General features: G+C 40.3%; 1 protein-coding gene across 4 annotated transcripts; it reads left to right on the top strand.

Annotated features, from left to right (window-relative positions):
* Positions 1-2,024: 2,024 nt before the first annotated feature.
* CXXC4 (CXXC finger protein 4) lies at positions 2,025-25,531 on the top strand. Of its 4 annotated transcripts, XM_038398069.2 has the most exons (5): positions 2,025-2,262; positions 2,394-2,469; positions 4,867-6,107; positions 9,117-9,137; positions 25,091-25,531. In XM_038398069.2, the coding sequence occupies exons 3-5, from the start codon at positions 5,091-5,093 to the stop codon at positions 25,133-25,135; spliced, it is 1,083 nt and encodes a 360-aa protein (XP_038253997.1). In that variant the 5' UTR covers positions 2,025-2,262; positions 2,394-2,469; positions 4,867-5,090; the 3' UTR covers positions 25,136-25,531. The 4 variants fall into 4 exon arrangements, with proteins under 4 accessions (XP_038253997.1, XP_038253998.1, XP_043369259.1 ...); XM_038398070.2 differs by lacking the exon at positions 9,117-9,137; XM_043513324.1 differs by having other exon boundaries at positions 2,025-2,469.
* The last annotated feature ends 341 nt before the right edge of the window (positions 25,532-25,872 follow it).

The raw sequence follows: 25,872 nt of genomic DNA, 5'->3' as shown, positions 1-25,872 counted from the left end.
AATATGATGGGGGCTAATTTAGCTACAATTAATCAGGAAAAAGATCTTGGAGTCATCGTGGATAGTTCTCTGAGGACGTCGATGCCGTGTGCAGCAGCAGTCAAAAAAGCAAACGGGATGTTAGGAATCATTAAAAAAGGGATAGAGAATAAGACAGAGAGTATCTTATTGCCCTTATATAAATCCATGGTACACCCACATCTATACTACTGCATACAGATGTGGTCCCCTCATCTCACAAAAGATATATTGGCATTAGAAAAGATTCAGAAAAGGGCAACTAAAATGATTAGGGGTTTGGAATGGGTTCCATATGAGGAGAGATTAAAGAGGCTAGGACTTTTCAGCTTGGAAAATAGGAGACTAAGGGGGGATATGATAGAGGTATATAAAATCACGAGTGGTGCGGAAAAAGTAAATGAAAAGTTATTTACTTGTTCCCATAATATAAGAACGTGGGGCCACCAAATGAAATTAATGGGCAGCAGGTTTAAAAGAAATAAAAGGAAGTTCTTCTTCACTCAGCGCACAGTCAACCTGTGGAACTCCTTGCCTGAGGAGATTGTGAAGGCTAGGACTATAACAGGGTTTAAAAGAGAACTGGATAAATTCATGGAGGTTAAGTCCATTAATGGCTATTAGCCAGGATGGATAAGGAATGGTGTCCCTAGCCTTTGTTTGTCAGAGGGTGGAGATGGATGGCAGGAGAGAGATCACTAGATCATTATCTGTTAGGTTCACTCCCTCTGGGGCACCTGGCATTGGCCACTGTCGGTAGACAGGACACTGGGCTGGATGGACCTTTAGTCTGACCCAGTGTGGCCATTCTTATGTTCTTACGATGGCATATATTAGATTCATGTATGGTAAAAATGTTAAAAAGTGCTGTATGTTAAATATAAAGACAGGTTTCAGAGTAGCAGCTGTGTTAGTCTGTATCCACAAAAAGAAAAGGAGTACTTGTGGCACCTTAGAGACTAACAAATTTATTTGAGCATAAGCTTTCATGAGCTACAGCTCATTTCATCAGAGGCATTGTTAGTCTCTAAGGTGCCACAAGTACTCCTTTTCTTTTTGTTAAATATAAACTACATGCTGATACATTAGTGGATGCATGTTCAACGTATCAAAGTTTTTAAATAGTTTTACTTCAAGCCACTGCCTAACAAATGCAAAGCAGAGACTTGTGCCTACTTGCACTTACAGTCCTTGCATAGCATAGGCAAATTCTATACCTACCTACAGAGATAGACATAATATGTTAAAAGTCAGTAAAGAGCATGAGAGGCAAAACATTACAATATTCATGTTAGACCCCAGTCTAATAGTATTAAGGAGGTTTAGATTCATTTGCGCTGGCAAGGAGCTGAATTGGATGATATGAGAGGTCTCTCCCATATCTTGAGTTCAGAAATTCAGGCTATGTTCATTTCAATGCAGGTATGAAAAAGCAGACTTCAGTGCAGCCGTTTATCTCCTCCTCTAAAGCTTCTCAAGAGAAAACTGCTCCTTCAAGGCGGCCGCCTGAAAATGGTTAAGCAGGGAGTGAGGTTGGGTGCGCATGAAAAGCATCCTTATAACAAGCAAGGACCTTCCCACTTCATTCTGCGGCGCGGCTCTGCCTGCCCCCAGCAGACAGCACAGCCCCACACGAAGGCAAGTTTGCTGGGGAATCAAGGGGCTGGAAGCCTCTGCCAAGTGCCTGCTCCTTCCAAATGATGCTCCAGGAGCCCCCCCCCCCGCCCCCGCCCCCGCCCCCGCCCCCGCCCTCCAGCACACCCACCCACCGTGCGAGCCCTCCTGTTCAGCGGGGATGAGAGGCGAACGTGGCTGGCTCCCTGCACTGAGCAGGGGATTTGTGCAGAGAAGCAGTGGCCCGTGTGCGCCTCCCGTTCCCGGTGTAATTTGCAGCCAATCATCAGTAGGTGTCCACATCCCTGCATCCTACTCACCTCTGAGCCAATCACCCCCTCCCCTCCTCTTCCCTCCCCTCCCCCAGCTACCACACACCCGCACACACACACACACACACACACACAAACAGAGGGAGAGAGACTCCCTGGCTCCCTCCCTCCCTTGCACACAGCGACTGGAGACGGACCGAGAGCAACGCGCAGGGAGAGGAGACCACCGAGCACAGAGCCAGGCGCTCTCACACATACACGCACACACATACTCACCCAGTGCCTGCTCTTTCCTCCCCCCCTTCCTCCTCCTCCTCCTCCTTTTCTCTCTGCAACAAGGGGGGGAAGCCACTTACAGGTATTTGTTTAGTGGATCGGCGTTTTTATTTTTTCTCCACCCACCCCCCTTCACAGTTTGTTTACAAGTATCAAAGTTGTAATTGAGGAGCTGCCAAGACACATCTGGATATTTCTTCTTCTTTGTGCTAGGGAGTGATGTGCAACTAATTAAAGGCAGACAGGCTCGTAGCGTCTGCAATTTCCAGCCCCCCAAATAAAGAGACTGGTAAGTGATTGTTGGGTTCTCTTGCTCTCTCTTTTTGTTTTTCCTTCTGGGTTTTTTTTTATTATTATTATTTTTGGGTTTCTCTAGGTGGGTTTTGGGGAGGGGGAATTGGTTTTGTTCCTGTCCTCTAGGATCGTAAAAGTAGATTAATGCGAGACTTGGGCAATAAAAGGCGCCGCTGTATTAATTTATTAATTAATCTGCAGCGGCCCCTCCTCCTGAATGTTAAATATGACCTTTGATCTCTATGTCTCTGGCAGACCAGACATGCAATATTGAACATGTACAAGCACATTGGCTTAAGCAGGAACCAAATCATGCCGTCTGGATAGCTATTTTTATGATTATTTTAAAATGTGGACTATAGTTAAGAAAAAATCAATAGCTACGTCTTAGGTACCCTTTTCATGCTCCAGAGATGCATCGATTAAACAATAATGACCTGGTTGGTGGGCACCATCATTTTCTCCTTTCTGATGGCAATAAACCTTGAACGGGGATGGAGTGGGGGATTGGAGAGGTAGCAAGAAAAGAAAGATTTTATGCAGAAAAGCCACTTTAATACTATGAAAATAAAGCATAAAATGCTTGTATTATTTAATATTTCAAATTAAAGGCTAAAATATTAACAAATTTCCCTCACCAGTTGTGTGGATTTCCTACACATGGTTGGCAAAACTAGCTTTATTGAATAGTTGTTATTATGAACATGCGGTTATAGTCTCACTTATTTAAACTAGAGATTTTTGCTATGTGCAGATTCTTAGCCTTCTCTTCCAAGTCTATGTTTAGCCTGGAGCTTTTGGGGGCACCCTTTTTTATTACCATCAGACTCCTGAAGGGAGCAATAGTCTCAGTTTTTCCTGATGTGAAAACAGAGGTGGTTCATGTGTGATTAGGGTCTTTCTGGGATTGAAAGATGCATGCTAGTTCCTAATCCAGCCAAGGGTGAGGTTCTTTATCTAGATTGATTCTACCATGATCTGGATTTGTTTACATAAACCCTGGTTTTTAGAATATAACATCAGTAGATGATGAAGTTTTTGCACTTGGTAAGTTGGGCTATACAAAGTTCATTAATCTAATTATGATCCTAATTACTATAATTGATAACCATTTGAACTATACATATTTTAGCTTGAAACAGTAGTGGGCCACATTTGGTGTCCCTCAAGGTTTCTGATCAATATATATCTAAATCTAAAAAAATGTTAGAAATAAGTCTAAAATAAGTATCCACCTGAAGAATCTGGAAAACATAGACTGATAATAGAATTATGTTTTTAGTTATGTTTTTCATTACACTATTTCTGTCTTTAGAAAGTAGCTTTTTCTCTATTATAAACTAAAATATCCCGCTCCACATCATCAGACTGGCCTATGAGAAATAAAAGGCACAAAAATCCTTATTCCTGCATTAAACTTTTTAAAAATTAAATAATCATCATCATCATAAATCTGTCAATCCCACTAATGGTTAATTCAGCAGGTAACCATATACCTGATGGAGTCTTTTTTATAAACCAATGTCTATTCCTGTAATGCCTGCAGGAGGTGCTTCTTTTTTTTTTAAACAGTCTTGTGCAGCCCCCATGGCTTGGAGATGGAAAAGAGCCTCCAGAGGAACTGGGGATGTTCAGCCCAGCTGCAGGCTCTGAGGTCAAAAGCTGTAAAATTGCCTGGCTTAAATATTTTTCTCTCCTCTCCTTTTTCATTTTTTAAAAACAAGCACCACCACCACCACCACCACCACCACCAAATGGCTTGTACAATTGAGATCTGTCCTTGGTACATTGAATTAAGACCCTAACAGAACCAGCTGTGCTGGGATTCAAACTAATGACCCTCAGACACAGAAGGACACTGTGGCAGCTGGTAGTTCTTCCCCCCTCTCCATTTTTTCCCGGCCTCTTTAGTTCAGCTTGTATGTGGGCAGGCTCTTAGTATTGTGTTTGCTTACGGTTTATTCTCTAATACATTGTGGACTTTCTCAGTACTTCATATCCTAATTTTCTGTTCATTTGCTTCTTCAGACCATCGCTGCTTTCTGCTTTACTTGACATTTGCATGCCCTGGCAACACTTCTTCACACATTTCATACTGTTCAGATGCCCTCTGGTTATAGGTATTAGAGCCCTTCCACCCATCGTTTGCATGTCTTTAGCACTCCAGCTGGCCCCTTTCCCTGGGCATTTGTCAGCACCCCTCCCCTGCTCCTCCCCGGGCGTGCCCAGCTATTCATGCATTTACTCAGGGGCAGGTGAGGCAGGACAGACCGGGAGAGTGGCGGTGGGCTCGTGGCTGTATTGGTTCTGGTGCAAACGCTCTGCGGAGTGTGTCTGTGTGACTGTTTCATGTGCCTTGACATCTTTTTGGAAATGACTTTCTTTATTTTAGTTGTCACAGTTCCCGGGAGAATGCAAACGAAGAGGCTGCCCGACAGTTTGCCGTCTGCAGAAATGTACCCCAAAGAGGATTAACACCCCCCCCCCCCCGCCGCCCCATCCGTCCACCCAGCGCCCGACCCCATCCAGACGACGGCTCCTGTGGCCCTCCGCCCTGCCCTACCCTGCCCCTCACTGGTGTCCCCCCCCCCTTCCACCCTTTCTCCCGTTGCCACCATGAACACCAACGTGTGCGTGGAGAGCGGCCCCAACCCCGAGGCCCCGGGGCTGCCCAAGGACAACCACCTGCCCGAGGGGGCCCTGAACAGCCTTGTGGATTACAACTCGGAGATGGAGCGCTACCGCTCCTTCGCCACCTTCTACAAGACCAACGGGGGCGCCTTCCCCCAGGCGGCCAAGATCGCCCGCATCACCACCCCCATCTTCCCCAGCGCCGCCGCCGCCGCCGCCGCCCGCATCGGCATGTCCCCCTGGAACTGCGATAGCGCCACGGCCGCCGCCGCCACCGCCATGCTCTGGGGCAGCGGGGGGGGCGGCGGCGGCGGCGGCGGCGGCCCGGTCACAGGCGGCGCAAGGAAATCCTCCCCCGCCGCCGCCGCCGCCTCGCTCCACGCCGGCCGGAGCAGCCTGCACCACCGGAACGAGTCCCCGCGGCTGGGCAAGCCCGGCTGCGCGCCCGCCGAGCCGCCCGCCTTGCAAATGGCCAATAATAATTTCCTCTCCGCCTTATCCCCCGAGCACTGCAGACCTTTGGCGGGGGAATGCATGAACAAGCTCAAGTGCGGCGCCGCCGAAGCGGAGCTAATGAATCTCCCCGAGCGCGTGGGGACTTTCCCCGCTATCCCGGCTCTAGGGGGCATCTCATTACCTCCAGGGGTCATCGTCATGACAGCCCTGCACTCCCCCGCCGCGGCCTCAGCCGCCGTCACAGACAGCGCGTTTCAAATTGCCAATCTGGCAGACTGCCCGCAGAACCATTCCTCCTCCTCCTCCTCCTCGTCCTCCTCCTCCCTGGCAGCCGCCGGAGGAGGGGGGGCGGGAGGCGGCGGGGGGGGAGGCGGGGCCGGCAACCCTGCCAAGAAGAAGAGGAAAAGGTGCGGGGTCTGCGTGCCCTGCAAGAGGCTCATCAACTGTGGCGTCTGCAGCAGCTGCAGGAACCGCAAAACGGGACACCAGATCTGCAAATTTAGGAAATGTGAAGAGCTAAAGAAAAAACCTGGCACTTCACTAGAGGTCAGAGGAGATGATTTCTTTTTCCCCAGCCTCCCTCCGTCCCTGCTCAACCCCCTGCCCCCACCCCTTCAGTGCTTCTTGTCTAGCTTCAAGATGCAGCATCCCTTTTCTGAAGCCTCATTCAGGTTGTAAGGGTTATTGCACGTGGGACACCGGCTCCCCTCACTGGCACCCGCTATGAACCCACCCTGAAGGCAGAGGGTGGGGGATGCTCTGAAATAAGAGTGTGAAGGAAGTGGGGAAGGGGAGGGGGGGGGCTCCTTTTGACATTTTTATTTTGGTCCCTGGAAAAATCACTATAGTTTCATATAGTAACTAACATCACAGATGATGAATTAAAATCTTCTCTAAGAGGTTTCCTTAACACCTCTGCACAAGCTGGGCACATCCACATTGATGTGAACAATTTCTGTGTGTTTATCTGTTATTTTAAAGAGTTCTGTCTTGTGACATGGAACAGATTTTTACTTATCTGAAACCAAGGGTGGAGAGGAAACACTTTTAAACCTGAAAGCAAATGGGGTGTTTATTTATTTTTTCTAACTTAATTGTTGCCATTATGAGATCTCTGTGCTTTATCTACTGTGTTTTCTATCTGACCCGGTAATTATCTTTGATTTTTGGTGGAGAGGAGGGGGAAGAGAGAACAGGAAAATAATGCAGCTGAACACCTGACGTTTTAGTGGTCAGCAGTTCAGAACAAAGTAATAGCTAGCTCTTTTCAGGGTGACTGATGGCAATTTGATTCAAAAAAGACAATTAGTCACAGAGTTAAATAGTTTGGTGAAATGTGCTACAAATTCTTTTTGGCAATGCATTTTACAACATAATCCTTTTATGGTGTATTAAAATGTGATGTAAAAATAAGCACAGGTATGACTGAAATTATGTCTGGTGGAACTGTATATACATTTATTTTTACAATGTGTCCTCAGAACTGACAATGTATTGAATATCACAAAGCTGTAAAGACAGGTTTTCAAGTTTGCTAGACATACAAAAGACAGACAGATATGATGTGGAAATTTCAGTTCATGTATTGAGTACAAGAGACAATGATAAAAATACAAAAATGTATGTAAAATGGCTATTAGGTGATATTTTTAGACAAAGGAAAACAAGACAGAGGAAAGACTAGTAATCATATGTAATCCTTTGTCATTATTAAAATTATAGTGTTGCTGGTTAGATGCACATACCAGACATGTCTGAAGGTGTTGGGGGGAATGGTAGATTTAGTACAGAGGAGTGCTGTGTATATTGGGTGACAGATTAAGATTTGCAGTCACAGAAAATAGCAACAAAGTGAGAAACTGCAACTTTCCAGTTTGCCTGTGTTTTGTGGTTATTTTCTAAATAATTGGTTGCAGGAATTTTCTCCAACAAGGGGTGGGGTCTTGGGTTAAAGAAAAACAATCCTTTAGTTTGTTTGACACCAAATAAATGGATACAGCCTTACGGATATTAATAATGCCATTGAACTGAGGGAAATTTTTTTTATATTAAAATTTTGCCATCATGATTTATTGTACTATATTGAGTCCCATCAAAATATCATGTTCATTCCTCCTTGCAAGAGTGAACTATCCTTGTTGAAAGTTTGGTTATTAGCACATTTTTATTACATTTTCTTCAGCTGCTTTTTGTAAGTAATCCAGAATCACAGAAATACAGCAAATTATATGGATTTTTTCTGGTGCTAGACATCGCTGTTAACTTTTGATTTCACTTACTGTTTTTGGTCACCAATATACTTCTGTTATATTTGTAGAAAGTTTTCAAAGAATGTTTATAATCACCCACTCTGCAATAAACAGATAACGCTGAATTTTAATATTGATCCACAATTTAAAGACAGATTACTTTTTTTCAGTGGCACTTGTTCGTTCAGCGACATTGAACTTTGTTATACTACTTAGGCAAAAAGTTCTTTTTCATTAGGCTTGTAAACCAAGATGCCTCTGTGATTTATTATTTATGGTAAATGATAGATCCCGATGGATTATTGATTTGTTCAGAAAGTGAGATATTTCTAGAGGAGACTAGTTTATATGTTATCAGACCTTTGTATGAGTTTGTGTGCATTTCTAAACACATTTCATGAATTTCCTTGCTCCTGACAAAGGTGTTCTACAGCCTTAAAAACTGTTCAGGCATGTTATGGAATGCTACCCATTAAAATTGTTTAACTGCTGTGGCTAGTAAAAAAACCATGGTTTTATTAGCCACTTGTGTACTTTCATAACTGCCTGCCTTCACTGCTTTTCTCCTTTTTTGCTCTCTCTCATTGTCACACACACCTCGGCTGCTATAATATGACTGGAAGGAAGCAGATTTCTCTCTCCATCTGTAGAGATATCACTAGATGTTCATTCTCCGTAGGTCATATCCAGTCACAAAGCATGTCACGGCGTGTGGCTAATACCCCTACAGGCATGTTGTTTGTCAGTAGGAAAGGAAAAGTTCCCAAATTGGATAACTCTCTATTTTTGGTCATTTTTCTTCTTTCTTCTTCTTCTTCTTTTTTTAATTAAATAATAAAGAATGACAGCATGACTGCCTCAAGCACATGTGCAGCAACACTGTTCTGGTTGTAAGGCAACCAGCTGGAAGCATGTCAGAGAGTGACAGGGCCTACATGACTGAACTGAAACAGCAGTAGTGGTTGCAGGTGGGTGAGAATAGTCTGCTTGCTGAACTGGCTTCTCAAGCTAGCTTGTCTTGTGGTCTTTGTAAATCAACAGATCTCTTTAGGTGATACACTATGGCCTAGGTAGGCACCTTACTGAGACAATATAATAAGAATCAAGGGTTCAAGTTTCATTTATATACAAATGGAAATCGTGGTTTTCAGTTACATACAAAATATAAAGGATATTGTCTCCAAAATATGGAAATGACTAAAGATTGGAAGTGAAACTATGCAAAAAAGTCAGTAAATTGGTTGAAACCACTGAATTCATCTTTCTTTTTTCCCCTTAAATCTGTTCTTGTCCTGGTGCAATGAAGGCATATGATATAACTCTCAAGGTTAGTACACTGAGTTAAAAACGGATTCTCATTAATGCTTTCAGATTACTTGACCCTTACATTTTTAATTAAATGCTTCTCTTCCAGCCTTTTTTTCAAACTGATTTTATTTTTCCATGTTTTTCTTATATTACCTTAAAAGCATTCCTGTGCGCTAGTATTTTTAACAGAATTTTATTATTACTAGGTGATTTTATGTATAGTATTAATAAATGTATGAAAATAAGATTGATGCCATGTATTGCTCTGCATACTTGTGTATGTATGCACTGTGTTCATTTACATTTCCAGTTAAAGTGGCATAACCATTTTTAGTCCAGAGAGATTACTTATTTTCCTCCCATTAGTACACATTTATATAACTCTTACTGTAAATTATAAAGACTAAGAGCCAAATCTTACTTTGCGTCTTTCTCACTCTTTGAGGTCAATAGGCCTGATTATGATTTCACTAGTCTCAGCTTTATGCTGATGTAACTCCATTGCTCATTTCAGTTGCACCACTGCTGATTTAAACCAGTGGAATATCAAAATCAAGCCCAGAGTCACTCAACTGAGTAAGAGTGGGATTTGAGCACAACATTAATTACCTTTCATACTTGGGCATAGTGTTACAATATTCAGTGCAATGTCCTTTATTTGTAAAAGATACATGTTAATTAATTGAGTTACTATTGAAAAAAATAAGCATACTTATGTTCCATTCAAAATAAGTTTTTAATATTAAAATTTAAATATTAAGGGCCTAATCCTGTTCCCTTTGAACTCAGTGGGGGTTTTGAGATTGAGTTAATTGGGAAAAGGATTGGGTCCACTGATTTCAATGGAAGCAGCATTTGACTTTGAAAATGTAGCAGCATATGGCATTGCCACTAGGGAAAAAGGGGACCAGTGGGCAACCTCAGCACTTTTGCTCCTTGTTTTGATAGCAAATGTGAATATTTTTAAGGTAACACTATGGAGCTCAGTGGGTAGGGGTCAATTAGTAGGGCCTCAGAGGAGGCATTTTTACTCATGTCTTTCTAGCCTTAAGTTACATATTGTGATGGGAATCAATAGTGTGAAGGAAAACTGGAAAATTGAGAGGGAACAGGCAGCTAATGTGAATGTCAGGGTGACTAACTGGAAAGTCAGAAGGAAGCACAAACTACTGTCTGTGTTTAGTGATCAGCTCACTGTCTGTGTTCGCTGTTGTGCACTGGATTAATTATTACTATTAGTTATTATTTGTGTTAGCATAGTGCCTAGCAGCCCTAGTCATGGACGAGAACTCCATTGTGCTAGGCTCTGTACAAACACAGAACAAAAAGACAGTTGCTGCCCCAAAGAGCTTACAATCTAAGTAATTGCATCAGTCTCTTATGGGCTCATTTCAAGAATTTGGTTGTCAGCCATAAAGCCCTCACCAGTCTGGGACTTTGCAGTTTCTTCCTTGTTATGGAGTTGCATTCTGCCACAATGCTCTTGTTTTTCCATCTCCATGACTGAACTCTTAGGAGAAGTGGTAGAACATTCTTAGGGAAGGGTTCTTGGCTCTGGAATTCACTTCTTCTTGCAGTGTACTAGAATCAGAATCTGGTGATTTTATTAGATTGTTTCTCTGTTTTTTAGAAACAGGGCAAGATGCATTTGTTTCTCTGTGTTTTCTTGTTTTCTGCTGCTGCTTCTTAAATTGAGCATGTAGCCAAAGAGGTATTTATCTTGTCAGTGGGTGGAGGAGACAGAGGCAGTTTTGCTGAAACTTTGCAATAGCTTTTTTAATTAATTTTTGTAGCATTCACCCGGATATAACAATGATGGGTGTTATAGACATGAATTAAATAATTAGTTCCTTTTGGCCAGCTGAGGTCCCATTGAAACAATGTGCATCACAATGACGCCTGCTGCTGCTCCAAGGTATAGTCTGGAAGAGCTGCAGGCATCTTCACTCACTCTGGCTGACACATGGCTTAATCTTGCAGCTGCTCAGAAATCTCATTGAAGCCATTTGCAGTTCTACATATGGGACCGGGTTCTGCAAGGTGTGAAGTGTCTTCATCTTTCAATTAAGTCATGGGAGTCCAGTGAACTGAGGACCTTGGAGAAAGCATTCAGCACCTTTCCAGATCAGACAATTTATTATCCCTTTACTGATCAACAATTCTAAGGGGTTCTTGATCTTTAAAACTGTAGAGGAATTGGTACCTTCTTAAACAGAGATGGTATTTAATCTATTTATTAAATTTCATGTTTTCTTACTATCTTTATGTAATTTTTAGAAATACAAACCAAACAAAAACCACACAAAATATTAGTGTACAATTTAACCTATTAATATAATAAAATCCCCAAATTTTTAGTTCACCTTTGATGGGAGACATTCACAGACTACTATTGATGAAATGCACTAGAATTTTGTGTTGTGTGAGACAGGAAGGATATAGTTGAATACTTTTTAAAATGAAATGGACCACCACTAACGAAATCTAGCACCAACAAAATTAGGTACTAAATTGAACCTAATTTTAGGGAATCAGACAGCTAGCCAGACCTGGTTAAACTTTTTATTTTTTTTCCAAACTCTACCTTTTACTCAAAAATCATTTGTATTAACTAGTCTAGTACTGTTCATCAGTAAAATGCCTGAATGATCAGATATTAACAAGTCATGACACTTTTTCTTATTTTCATTGCATGGAATATTTCTTTGCATACCTTTTAAAAATATTGTAGATTAAACAACTGATGAGTCAGGATTATGGATCAGATTCAGCCCCAAGTTACAGTCTTGGAAACCCCATTTATTTTAATGAGGTTTCACATTGTTTAAGTCAAGATTTAATTTGGTTCAGCGATCTTACATAAATACAATGGGTGATATTTTGGCCCAGTTGAAGTCAATGGGAGTTTTGCCATTGACTTCAATGGGGCCAGGATTTAATCTAGCATTGTGACTGATTCATCATTTCATTTTTCCAGTTTTACACTGGTGTAACTCCCCTGAAATCAATGCATATTGATTTGGTGGGGTTGAACTGGTTGGTTCACAAGTTATATGGTAAATAAGACCAAATATTTGTTTGTCAGAAATAAGCGTAATAAATAAAATTATGAAAAGCGTGTAAGTGTCTTAGGAACCTAAACCCCATTTTCTAAAGTGATGTAGGCACTTAAAGAAGCCAATCTGAGTATGCTCCTAAGTCACTTAGGTGCCTTTGAAAATTTTATCTAGTGATGTATTTGTCCAATGCTTGGATCATACAAATAACTAAATTGTGTGGGCTATGACCTGCTTGCCAAGCAGTTTCATTTAAGTCAATAGGACTGTTTGTCTGAGTATGTCACCGTACTGTTTGTTCAGTGTAAGAGTTGCAGAGTTAGGGCCTAAATATTTGCATTTATATAAAGCATTAATATTTTATTTTAATCAGCCAGATCCTGAACTTCCCACTCAGTTTATATTTATTATTTATTCTTCCAAAACTCTTTCTGAGGTCAGTGGGAGTTTTGCTTTAGTAAGGAATGAGTGAGGACTTCAGCTGTTGTCACACTATGAATACGAAGTATGTGGAAATGCTTTTAAAATACATATATATTATATATATATATATTTTAAAAGTCTGCTTCAGAGACTTTGATAACCATCCCAGTTGATAAAAGCCAGTTACTAATTGCTGTACCATCATTAATGTATTTGTTGTATAGAGACTGTTACGATACTGATAGTGCAGTAAAACTAGGAACAAACCATGTCAAACTATACTAAAAAAAGTATCAATGAAAGGAAAGTTGGTACGCTGAATGTGTAGGTTTCAAAGTTTAAGTTTGCTGAATAAAATATCCCTATGCAGGTAAACCTAGAACTCACAACTTTAAGTCTAATAAAATATTACAGAATCTGTTCAATCACTGGTTTAAATTTTAAATAGTCTTTGTGTAGGACATGTTGTTAAAGGGTTAGGTTAAAATTTTCAAAAGTATCTAAGTGACTTAGGCTTCTAATGCCCAAATCACTTTTTGAAAATGTTCCTAAATCTCATAAGTGACTCAATGGGACTTAAGCGCTATTGAAAATGGGGCTCCTAAATCACTTACTTGCTTTTGAAATTTTTTCCTATAGGCACAATTATTTTTGAGGAATAGTTTTGTCCTCAAAAACCATTCTCTGTTGTTGTAATTTATATATTTTGGGGAAAATTAAATTTATCCACTTGTTCTTCTCCACTTAAATCTCTACTTTGAGTGTTCACACTGAACAATAACGTTTTGAAACATACAGTTTCATTTAGCACTATTACGCTATTTGGAAACTCAAGCTACAGTGGCTTATTTTTTCTTTTTTTGGGTTCATTTGTATTTTTCGCAGTCATATCTTGTTTCATCACATGCAAACACCTGTCCTAAAATTGCATTATTCTGCAGGATAATCTAAAGCCTCCCCCGATTCAGCATCAGATGTTTTCTGTTGTTTATTGAGTTATGTGGCACCATACTTCAGATGCGACAGCCATTTAATAATGTTGAAGCCTTAGCTCTGCAGGGGCTAAAAAGATCCCAGCAGGCTTGTTAACTTCTACTCTCAAACATTATGGGAAATATTTTCTACCTGGAACTCCTAGGCTTCCTCTTAATTTATTTTAAAACTATAAAAATCCATAACCAGGTATGTATTAAGCCTGCTGGATTTTTGCAGTTTTCTAAAGTTTCACTGTTACTTAATATTTAAGCAGGTGCTCAAATTCTACAGTGGTGAGTGCAATATTATAAAAACCTACAATAGCTCAAGTCTAGGTCATACTTTGTGCCTTGTTCTTAAAGGGTAACAAACTCATCAAATACTTGCTTATTTAGCTACGTTAGTGTTTCTTTTTTCTGCTGTTACTGAGTGTTTTTACTGAGATTACTGAATTCTGAATATTTCAGAAACCTTCCTTGTTTATTGTCTCTGGACAGTGCATGTTTCAGCTCTATACTGACTTGCAGTGAGTTACAATTTATTTTATGTAGCATCTTTAATACTCAATATCATAAAACACTTATTAAAAGAGCCATTTGTAAGGTAAGGAGAACGGAGAGGTTTTAGAGGGAGGAAATTATTCAGTGGCTTAAAGAGTGGGGAAGAGAGAGAGAATTCCAGATGGAGGGGGCAACACAATGAGCTCAAGACAATTACAGTGAATTTTGTAGGGAGTGGACACAAGGGAGTTCAAAATAGGTTGTAGTCAAAAGAGTGTCAATGAGGACAGATAGATAGGGTAGAACACAGCTACCGAGAGTTCTCACAATCCACAGTTTGATCTGGATTCAGAGCCAGTAGAAGCTCACAAAAGATAGGAGTGATACAACCTTACTTTTTATAGAAAAATAATAGCCTATTGCATTCGGACCATAAAGGAGAGAACTACTGTAGTCAGGACAGGAAGTGACAAAAACTTGAATAAAAAATTCAGCAGAAGCTGCATCAAGATAAGGATGAATTCTTGCAATGTTTCCTAGCTGATATTAGAAAAATATACACATAATCAAAATATCAGAAAATATTATCAGTATCTAGTATGATGCTTGAGGTCTCTGGTTGTGGGGCAAAGTACAGATCTGATTTAAGGAAAATAAGAGCAAAATTAAAAACATGAGACAACTGGACTTTTTATCCAGGAGGAACAATGCTGTAGTTGATGTATTCTGCAGTAGAACATTATGGTGAAGCCAGGAGCTGACAGAGTCAAGATAGGCCAGTGAATGAAGTGAGATGGAGAGTTGATCTGCAAGGTCTTGATGGGGAAAGTGGCAGTCCGACAGGCCAGAGACAGTTCAACCAGGGGAGGATGGTGCTGGAGATGATCATGGTTTAAAGAAGGGCAAAATTATTGATAATACTGAAAGCTGCATTGAGATCAATTAGTGTAAAAAGAAAGAGGAATTTGTGGTTGGGGCAGAGCGTTTATCATAAACTGCTCAAAGAGGCACATTCTTAGGGATGGTGAAAGGGTTAAAAACCAGACTGAAAGCAGTCAAAGAGTGTGTGCTGGGAAAGATGCTTAAAGAGCTCAGAGGTTCCTGCTTTCTCCATGACTTTGCTGAGAGAAAGGGAGGGAGTGAATAAGGAAGGGTCAAATGAGACCTTTTCTGGCGTGTGGTGGTGGGGTAGTCTGCAGCTTTCAAAGCCGGAATAAAATCTCCAGTGGAGTCAATGGTAAATTATGCTAATATATGCAAAGGTGGAGGTGATGACAGCCGTTTTTTTGGGGGTAGGTGGGGATCTACTGCGGAGGTGGTTTTGTTCATAGACCAGTGATGATTATAACTGGGACAGCAGTTGCTATTAAAAGTGCTGTGGAAGGGGTGCCAGGTTGTAGGGTGGAGAGAGGAAAAGGTGGTTGAGCTACAAGTAGTGATGAAGTGACGCAACATTTAGGCAACATCTACACTACCCCTTATGTGGGAAAAACTTCTGTTGCTCGGGGTGGTTTAATTATGTCACTTTTTAGGTGGTTTAATTATGTCGCTGCACGAGCCATCTTACAGCTGCACAGCTGCATCGGTACAACTGTGCCACTGTAAGCTCGCTAGTATAGACATGGCCTTAGATTTTCAAAATAAAGATGGTAGCAAAGACCTCCTCAGTGGAGAAGGTTTGCAGGGAGAAGTGTCAGAATGGAAAAGGGATTTGGATTGACACTGAATTCCCAAGACCCTGGATGATGATTGACAAGAGACACTCAGTCTTCACACTCCAGAAGCTGATTTTAAAGGTTGGGAACTGGGCTTCCACATGTCCCTGTGGATAGTGAACTCCAATTTATTCAACTTCTTTTTCCAGTGGAGATGATCTGGGTACCAGGGTGAGCATGTGGTATGGGAAGCTATATAAGCTCAGAGGAAGACAAGCTGATCAGGAGCTAAGGAGATGATGAAGTTGTTAGTACTGACAAGCTGATAAATGGGAGGAAGGGAGATGATGCTAGCAAACAGAGGACTGAGATGATTCACGGGGTGGGCATTGCTTGGCCTGTGTGTTTTAGGTTACTAGAGGAGAGTGTATTCTCAAGGAGTGCAATTTTGAATTTGTGGAAGGAGTGATCATCCTGATGCAGCATCAGAGAGCTAGAGATGAAAAAGGGGAGATGGAAGTAGATGATGTTGAAGGTGTGATCTCCTAAGTGGATGACAGTGACAAAACAAAGACAAAATGTATTAGGGAGGGAAAAAGTCAGAGGCAAGAAGATGTTTGGAGAGGTCATTAATATGAATAGTGAACTCACCAGTGATTGAGGGGTGGGGGACTAGATGACAGAAGGGATTGGTAATGAAATATGAAACTTGCCCCCTGTAAATCACCAGTTCAGCCCAGCTCAGGATGGTGATGCCTATAAACTGTAACACGCCAGTGATTGTTTGGTGGCCTATTGTAAAATGAATTGGAAGTCTAAGTCCCATGAGGGTGGCCACCTCACAAAACCATGCCAAGTTGAGTGTTAACTGTCATTGTAAGGGGACTCAGAAGGGAGGCCAAGGACTGAATGGCTTTGGAAATGATATACAACCTTCTAATCTCTAGAGGTGATCCTTCCAGTTGAAGAATTTGGGTTAAATACTGTAGGGAAGATTGTGCTGCTGTTCTTCTTGCTGGACCTGACCTGTGGATATGTTGAGTTCACCAGGCTTCTGGACTGTCAGTCTGGCACCTTTAACAATCATTACATTGATTAAAAACAATCCCTTTCTCCCGTAAATTGAAGATGTCACAACTAATTACTAAAGCTGGTTGACATTTTTTGACAGTTTTGCCGCAAACAAGGAAGCCTTTTTGTGACCATTTTTTTGACTAACTCTGCTACTTACACAGTGTGAGAAATCCAAATGGATTAATTGGTCATGATAGTCCTATTGATTAGATCATTTTAGGTTCAGCGGAGTGGTAAGGAGGAGCAAGGGTTGCTCAAAGGCAGTGTAGTTCCAAGTCGAGAGAAAGGAGATATATATTTAGATTTGGTGGTGACATCTATGCCTTGAGATAGAGGTTTCTTAGAAAAAAGGTAACCTAGAGGACATTAAAGAAATGTCAAAGCTTGAGTGCTAAGTTGTGTTCCAGAGGATGATGTACCAACAGGGATTTCTTATTAATGGATTGAGTGTTAACCAGAATGCCTTTGGGGGGGGGCTAAGTAATAGGGACTGATGGATGGTGTTCCTAGGGATTAAATTACTATAGTGACAGACTGTGTGTGTGGAGGGAGAAGGGAGTTTATAGCTGTTAATTCATAGCAGAGTAGAATGAGAAGAAATAGCAAGACATATTTTAGAAGGGAACAGGGACAGAGCTGGAAATGGGTGATGAGTGGTTTTGATTTTTAGTATTTTTTGTAATATAACCTCTTGATGTTTATATTATGTTGATGTGAAATAGCCAAATGCAGTCTTTACGATTACATTTTAAACTGTTCTTAATATCAAATGAGCTAAAGTAAATAAATTGGATGCTACCATATTTTAATTTGAACTGTGATCCTGAAGGTACTAATTCAGATCTCCTCTGGTCAGGTTAACATTTTTCCTAGCTCTCTTTACTACAGAGCTTCTATATGTCCCTTCTGCTTCCCTGAAAAAAAGTAAATAGAGTGTCAGAGGCCAGTCAGAACAAACAAGAAACAATCCCTGATCCTGATTGAGGCCTTTGAACTCTATTTATTAAATAATAAATAAATAATAATAATGTCATCATAAGCAGCTTGGAAGCTGTCTTCAGCAGCTGATCAGCTTTGTCCTCAATTTCAGGTATAGATGAAAATCCATAGGAATTAAAAAAAATTTAAATGACATTCCTCTGATGTTGATTTCTTCTGATTCACCTTTGACAGAAAGCTGAATTAAGGACAGATCGTGGCTGCCCGGTAACATAAAGGGAAGCAAGATCCCCCCACCACCATCTTGCACAGCCTTTCCAGATCACTGCTCTGGGTGCAGGACAATGGGGAAACCAGGATCTACAAGCTTGCTACTCCCCCTCATGAGCAGATGGGTGGGGAGACACAGAGACTTGGCTCCAACCCTCAGTTTTTTTGGCCAGCAGAGCTGAATTGGCAGAAGGGAGAGAGTGTGCTAGAAAGGGACTGTAGCAAATTATTCCCCAGCCCAGAAGAAGAAGGGCAAAACTGTTCCTTTTCGAAGCTCTTCCTGCTTCTTGGAGTGATGCATATACATGCCAATCTTCAAAGAAGGCTCTGCTTAACGGCACAATCTAGCCCTTAGGGATTTCGGACCAGATGGTGGAGCACCCATTGATGTTGGGGAGATCGTACTTATGTGAGTAGTCTCCCTGAAAGCCAGTGAGACTACTCATAGGAGTAGGTGCTCACCAACATGACTAGGGACTCCACTACCTGGACCTTAATATTTCACAGCTGATATTTTTCTCACCACTAGTTCTGGTTCCATGCAGTTACTGATCTGTATTTACTAGCTGTTTTCCACAGTGATACTATTCACTGATATTTTTAAAATGTTAAAATTCTTTACACATTTCCCAAAATTTAATCTCATGCTTTTAAAAGATGTTTCCAAGTAAATTCAAGTAAAAGAAAATGAATATATGAAACAAATAATGTCAAATACTGAATATAAATAAAGACCACATCCTGTTATCTTTATTCCCATCAAGAAGTACCTTACTCCATGAGTAGACCCATTTATTTCAATTGGGGCTACTGGCTACTACTGACAGTGAGTACAAGTGGAGAAATCTGCCCTGTACAGACAGGTCTTTAGTTCTGTAATTACCACCAGCCAATTCTGATGCCTTGAGTTGTACTTCACTCCTCAAATAGCCCCTTTGAAATCTGTGGGACTGCTTACTGCGTAAGATACTGAAAGTGAGTTAGGGTATTAGAACCTGGTCCTGAATCAATGATTCAGTTTTTATTTCTATGTAGTATCCAGTGTAGTGGTTACTTTTTGCTGTACGAATTTGGTGGCGGAGAAAGTCAAATGAGTTTCCTAATCTGGTCTGTTCTAAATCTGGTTTGTGTCAAATACAGCATGGAAGATATGCAGTGCAAGTGGAAAAATAACTGCCAGTAAAAGGATTCATGTCCTCTCAAAGCAAATAAAATTGACTTTTAACATAAATGTTAAATCTCATCCCTGGTATGAAGGAAGACAGGAATGTGGCTCAGGTATGGTAAGAGATATTTTAACTCAGATTGTTAAAACAAGCTCACCACTGAGTTTCTGACCTGAAGTACTTGTCCCACTTATCTGACAAGTCCAATCATAAGTTGGTTGTTAGAGGACATCTGTTACAGTATGGTATAATTTATAATAATAATAATAGAATAAAATAAAATATAATAATAAATAAAAATATCATAATAGAAAGACGGGGTCTGTGGGTGGAAGGTAGCAGAACCAAGCACATCCTGGCAGAAGTGGAGAATGACAGCTCCATGGCATGTTTCCTTCTTTGTCAAGGTCCTATGGAAGCTCTTTTATGGGGTTAGGGCTCCGCAGGATTTTGTGAGGAGATGCCAGGGTTGGAGGGGGAGGAGCAGCTCCCTGTGGAACCAACCCCCTTCCCCTCCCTTTGTTAGTCAGTGGATATTCATGGCTAAATTGTATTCATGCCTACCCGAGACACAGTAACTTGTCTCTGTGCCAGCACAGCTAGATTGTTCAATGGCAGCATAGCTCAGCAAGATCCATCATGAGGGGTTGGGAGCAGGGCAGAGAAGTAGCTTGAAAAGTAACTTGTCCACTGGACTGTAGTTTCTCTTCTGTGCAGATTTCCAGGGTATGGAAGGTTAGGAGTCACACACTCCTCTATGATTCTCCAACCTCTCTAGCCTGAGGGAGAATTTCAGGGAAACTGAGTTGAATCTGGCATTTATTAGGTACCCCAAAGCCACTCCTATATATGTAAGTATATTTGTGTAAGGAACAAACTGGCTGCAGAGAAGGTGCAGATAGGGACTTCACACAACATGTGCACAGCACAGCTTAACTCTATGTCAGCTTCACCTAGCCACTTTGAAGGGGACATTGAGGTGTATAAGTTTGGAGGGTGTGAGCCACAAATCCTTGCAGAAAGCATCACAAGGGTTATGGCCTTATTTAGCTGCCCTGCACCTCACCATGGGCTGGGAAAGGGTTTCTTCTTCCCAATCCTTGCATAGTTTCCTGCACAAAGGTAATTTATTCTGGTTTTGTGTGAGGGAGAGAAGGAATATTACTCCATGTATTCATCCCTATGTTGTCCCTACTCTTCTTGGATCTTCTCCAAGGAGAGTAGCATGGGGAGGAGTCTGTGGGAGAATGGGTGTGTTTTGGAGGATATGGACTTAGACCCATTCCTGGTGAGTAGCAGCCATCTTTTATTAGCCTTAAAAGAGGAACCTCAGGTAAAATGAAGCCTCCATCAGCTTGCAGCACGGCAGGTAATAGGTCTGGCTTAGTGGAATAGGCAAGGGGGACGCCACATGGCTGGACAGAGCTCCCTGGCCTCCTCCAACGTTATGCTGTTTTCTGACTGTTTGGTGGATTTTGTAGAGTTTATTAGTCCTTTAACTAGCTAATGCTGTGCTGTTCATACATACAAGAAACCAACTCAGCTAGTTACTCAGGCAATAGTAACTGGCAGTCAGCCCCACATCTTGGGCTGGCAATGGATGCAAAATGCATTACATGCAGGAATTATGAGCATCTGTCCTTGGCCTTGAAGACTAGTTTCTCTTTATCGCTCCAGTCACACATCACACAGCCTCAGACTCTCCAGCTTGTGCTAATGTCTGATAGTAATTACATATGTCTCATTGGGCCAAACTGGGCCATTTTTCCAGTGGCCCCAGTACAGAACTGCACCAGTGACTTGGGGATTTCAGGGAGAGAATGTCCCTCATGGAGAGACACTCCTTTCCCAAGCTCCCCAGTACACAGGACACTGGGCAGAATGATCCAGACTGCTTTTTTTTTCTATGCAGGTGGCCCACTGCACAGGTTAGTTTGGGGTCAGGAGAGGACTCAACGGCCTCCATGTTCCATTTATGATACTTATGCCTTTTGGGCATATTGAGGGAATAGTCCATTCACTCCTCCAAGTTCAGGGACTCTAGTTGTGATGGGCCTTTACACAGGCCATGCCAATGAGGGAAACAGCTTCTTGTGTGCACCCAAAACTCTGTGCACCCCATAAGGGCCTCTCATGGCCTGGCGTGTTTACTTCAGTGGTACTAGTCATGTCAGTTTGTACTATTCAGCATGAATAAGGGGTTCAGAATCTGGCCTGCAAGTATCTGGGTGTGTGTAAAAGCCAAGATTTTAATTTGCTACAGTGTTTAAAGGGTTTTCCTTTAAAATTTACAAATACTCAGGTCATAACTATGTACCCTTCTCAAATACATTTCTTTTTTTTATTTCCATATGCTGCTACAAAACTGTTTCCCTAATGCTTTATATAAAATAATAAAAGTAATCTAGCATCTGCAAGGACTTTTATAGCAACACTGTATTAGAGCTACAGCCCCAGCAACAGTGTATACAGAATACATTTTTAAAGAGTCTGAATTCTTATGCCAAAAAAGTAGCTGAGTTCAAGTTAAAATAGAGTCTGTGGTGAAGAATTTAAAGAGTCTGTAATTTCAGTATATTTTGCTGTTTTGCTGTATTGGAAGCGTGTGTATGTGTGTATTTGTATAAAGGACCTGGTCCCACTAAAGTTAATGGGCATTTTTGCCCATGGGAACAGATACAGGCCCAATATATATAATTTTTAAAATGTTATTTTTTTGGTGTGTGTTTATTTAAAGGGATTTGATTGTGTTTTTTTTATTTTAAGGCCAAAAATGTAATTCTTTAGGCCGTTTATGTGAAACTGACTTTAAAAATGCAATTAAAATACAATATTTCAAATGTTTGAGCTACTTCTTTTACTTATGTAGAAAATACCTTAGTTAGTTAAAGCTGACCAAAAGAGAAACAGAATTGAAAGTTTTAAGCTTGAAGATCATTTCATATCAGGTTTGTTTAGAAATAAATTATCTGGAACACCATGCTTTATAGCATTACCTGTTAGGAGGAGCTGGGGCTGCAGGTTTTTGAATTCCCTCCTGGGAATGAGGCTTCTGTTTGTCAGTATTTGCACCTGCATGAGCAGTGAAGGCTGCCTTAAACAATGCTGATCAACTCCAATTCTATTCCTTACTTCCCCCTCCCCCTAACTTCCAGGGGAATCTGTCTTTGCTGTCACTCAGGATAATGATTCCCTGCAAGCATAACCGAGATTCAGAAACTCACTGTAATCTCATCAAGAGTTTGATTCCCCAGCTGGGACTCTTGAATTTATATAACCAGAAGGTAGCTGGTCATTGCACTTAAGCTTATCATTTGGTGTGCTGAGCCACCAAACTGGCTGAAAGATCTCTTTTCTCCTGGATATAGTCTTGTCTGTTTTGAGAGTAAAAATCAAAGGATTTCATCCCATAAATTGGGTTTGAGCTAATTTGATCCATCTATTCAATCCTCATTTTTTGTTTGTTTGTTTTTGTTTTTGCATGGTTTAATGATTTAAAATAGTCACAGCTGATTCCCAGGTCAGTAGCTAGTGCAATAGATATTTAATTATATGATATATGTTTAATTATAATTTCCTATACTGATGCAAAAGACCTTATCTTGTAGTTTTTCAGAAGCTCAGATATTAAACAGCAGCTTTGCCCATCAGAAATATTATTCTGTGTATTTAAAGGTCTGATTGACCTTTTAATCAGACACTGCATCTTTACTTCCAGTTGATACGACAATGTCTGACAGAGTAACTCAACTTGATGCTACAAGAAAGTAAATAAAGGCCAGCTCAACCCCAGATATATAAAAAAGTATTCATACTAGAATATTTAAATATCACTTTCAAAGGTAATATGTAAGGGTAATACTTATACGTGATTAGCCATTCTTCTGAGGTTGATTAGACATATGGTTGCTTGCTATTATTCTAAACTCAAGCTTCTTTTATAGTCAACATGTTTATAAATTATAAATTATATTATCAGCAGCCATCTTACAACCTACACAGAACTCTGTGGATGGTGTAGCAAGCATATCGGCTCTCTTCAGTACACCTTTGAAGGAAGCTTTGCTTTCCTTTGTCATTACAGGTACATGCCCTAGAACTGAGCATGTGACAGAATAGAGCAGGAATTGTTAAAGGGGACATAATCAATACCTATTTTGGCACATACTAACAAAGAACACTCATATATTCAGAGCATATTTATACAACAACCAAACTCATTTTTGGGAGCTAATTTTCAGATGATTTATTAAACTTCAACATTCATAGATAGAAGTAGGATATTGAATAGTTTAGAATTCTGATTACACAGCAGAAATTCTTTCCTCGCTGATATTTTTGTAGGAATGAATGATAAAGATAAAACAAGAGGAATTCTGCTTCCTTTTCATCCCTTTGCTATATTTATTAAACTGATTAATTTTAAGTATTTCTGCAAGACTGCATACTGCATACCTGCATACTGTTTGAGCCTGGTTATTACAACTGATTACTTTTATGGTATAAAATGTTTGCCATGGTAATTATCAGTTTTATAGAACTTTGAAAAGATGCTTTAACTGATATACTTGATTAGCTGTGCCTCTAAGCATCTAGCACTGCGTTCATAAAAATTTCTGGGTTTCTGATTTATTAGCTGTATTTTGGAATGGAAACATTTAAAAGACCTCCATAAAAATGTAGCTTAAAGACTGCTTCTTTTCAGTGGCATTCTTTAATTAAAGCTTCAACATAATCTACAAGAACTATTTCCACACAAACATATTTATCTGCAATTTCCTTAAGACCCTGTATTAGGTTTTTTAGTTAAACTTCTTCAGATATGATTTTTGCTTATGTGGATATTTCTTAATGAACCAAATACAGCAGGATGGGATAACTGATGTGAATTGGCATGTAATGATTTAAGGGACTGATCTTGCTCTCGCTGTAGTCAGTGTAAAATCATTAGCTATAGTAGGAGCAGAAATAGACCCCATGGTCCAATGTTTTGGGATGCTGAGCACCATCAACCCAGATTGAATGCAGAGGGAATTGAGGGTACTCAGTACCTTGCAAGATCATGGTTTAAGTCCTTCCCTGTATGTTCAAACATGGGTGCCAAAAGCTGGGTATCCAAAGGCTGATTAGGGCACTTAAAAGAGAGTGGTGCACTTTTCAGAAGTACTGAGTGTTGCCTGCAGTGGGAGTTGTGGGTGCTCAACACCTCAGGAAAATAAGCCATTTTTATTTAAAGGCCCAGATCCAGGAAAGCATTTATTCATGTGTTCAACATTAAGCAAGTCGCTATTCTTGTTGAAGTCAGTTGGACCATTCACATGCTTAAAGTTCAAGCTCTAGCCCTTTGCTGGATCAAAGCCTAAGTGCCAAAATGTGGAATGAGATAGCCAACTCTAGGTTTGAAAATGTTGCCCTATTCGCCCAAGACATTAACACAGGTGTATCAGTTCACAGTGCACATTGTGATCATTACATCAATGTCTTCATTATTCTTACATTAAAAAAATGTCTTGCCAAAGTATGTCTGCAAAACGACTCAACTATAAACATATACCCAATAAGTCTGGATAGTCAGAAACCTTTTCAAAATAATATGGTTATTCCATGACTGCTCTCCATTTTCCTGCCTATACATCCTAGATTTTTATAATTGTTTTCATTTCTATGACTTTATTGTTTAATTAAAGAGGAAATAGATAGTACATAGTGTAAGTATGTAGGTATAAAATCCTGAAATGGCACATTTTTAAAAGCAGGAGGTTTCTATTAATTGTTGAGTTATGTGAGGCATCATGTTATATCTAGATACTAAAAAAATATGGCTGAAATATAAAGGAAAAACAAGAAGAAGAAATCTTATTTTATAATGCCACAGAAAGAAAGCTTAACTTGTTTTCTTGCTTTTTTTTTATAGAGAACACCTGTTCCCAGCGCTGAAGCATTCCGATGGTTCTTTTAAGCAGTAGTATATCTTATTTTCAAGGCAGTCCGAAGTGAATGACAAGCTAAAGTCTTGTTTTAAGAAACTGCTTAGTCCACCATTGAAGAATATACTCAGATACTATTTTCATTTATGTATAGGGGTTTCCTCAAAAACAAAACTTAAACAATCTGGGAGCCTGGGAATTGGCCAGTTTATTCACGTTCAGTACACTGAATCTTTATTTGATGTAATTTAGCTATACTAGTGAAGTTGTTGTCTATTTTTAAAGTGGCTGTAAAAAAAAGTTTGGGTAAACCCCTGCTATAAAATCATGTATCTTTGAAAAGTAACATATCTATACTTCATTTTCAAATATATGTGTTTCAGTACTGTAAACTGTACAGATAGCAGCTTGTATTTTGTGTGTTTAGACACAAGGAGACAATCATGTCTGAGCATCTATGGAGATTAACGGTTTGTACACAACAGAGTGGTTCTGCAAGTTAAATCTGGAGCAATAAATTCTAGCTTTAAATATTATTTTGCTGGTTGTTTAGCAGCAGCAGCACTGTTTTACCATGCATCCTTCCATAGAGACTTGATGCCAAGTTTTACAAGATTAAAAGATTAGGATGCCTCTAGGAATTACCTTCAGTTGTATTGTTGCAAGAGGGGAAGACATAAAATCTAAAATTAATCTTTTTGAGGACTATTTTAAAGTAGTGGTTGTGCACTTGCATTGGTTCCAAAAGAGCTTTACAGAAGGGTATCCC

Source organism: Dermochelys coriacea, chromosome 4 (genome assembly GCF_009764565.3).
Source record: "Dermochelys coriacea isolate rDerCor1 chromosome 4, rDerCor1.pri.v4, whole genome shotgun sequence".
Lineage (NCBI taxonomy): Eukaryota > Metazoa > Chordata > Testudines > Dermochelyidae > Dermochelys > Dermochelys coriacea.
This window is presented reverse-complemented; position numbering and strand designations above follow the sequence as displayed.

Bases quoted from the DNA above. Each gene is read 5' to 3' on its own strand.
- CXXC4 (XM_038398069.2), top strand. From the start codon at position 5,091: ATGAACACCAACGTGTGCGTGGAGAGCGGCCCCAACCCCGAGGCCCCG. The intron at 6,108-9,116 runs GTCAGAGGAGAT...GGTGCAATGAAG, and splicing joins AACCTGGCACTTCACTAGAG to GCATATGATATAACTCTCAA. The intron at 9,138-25,090 runs GTTAGTACACTG...TTTTTTTTATAG, and splicing joins CATATGATATAACTCTCAAG to AGAACACCTGTTCCCAGCGC.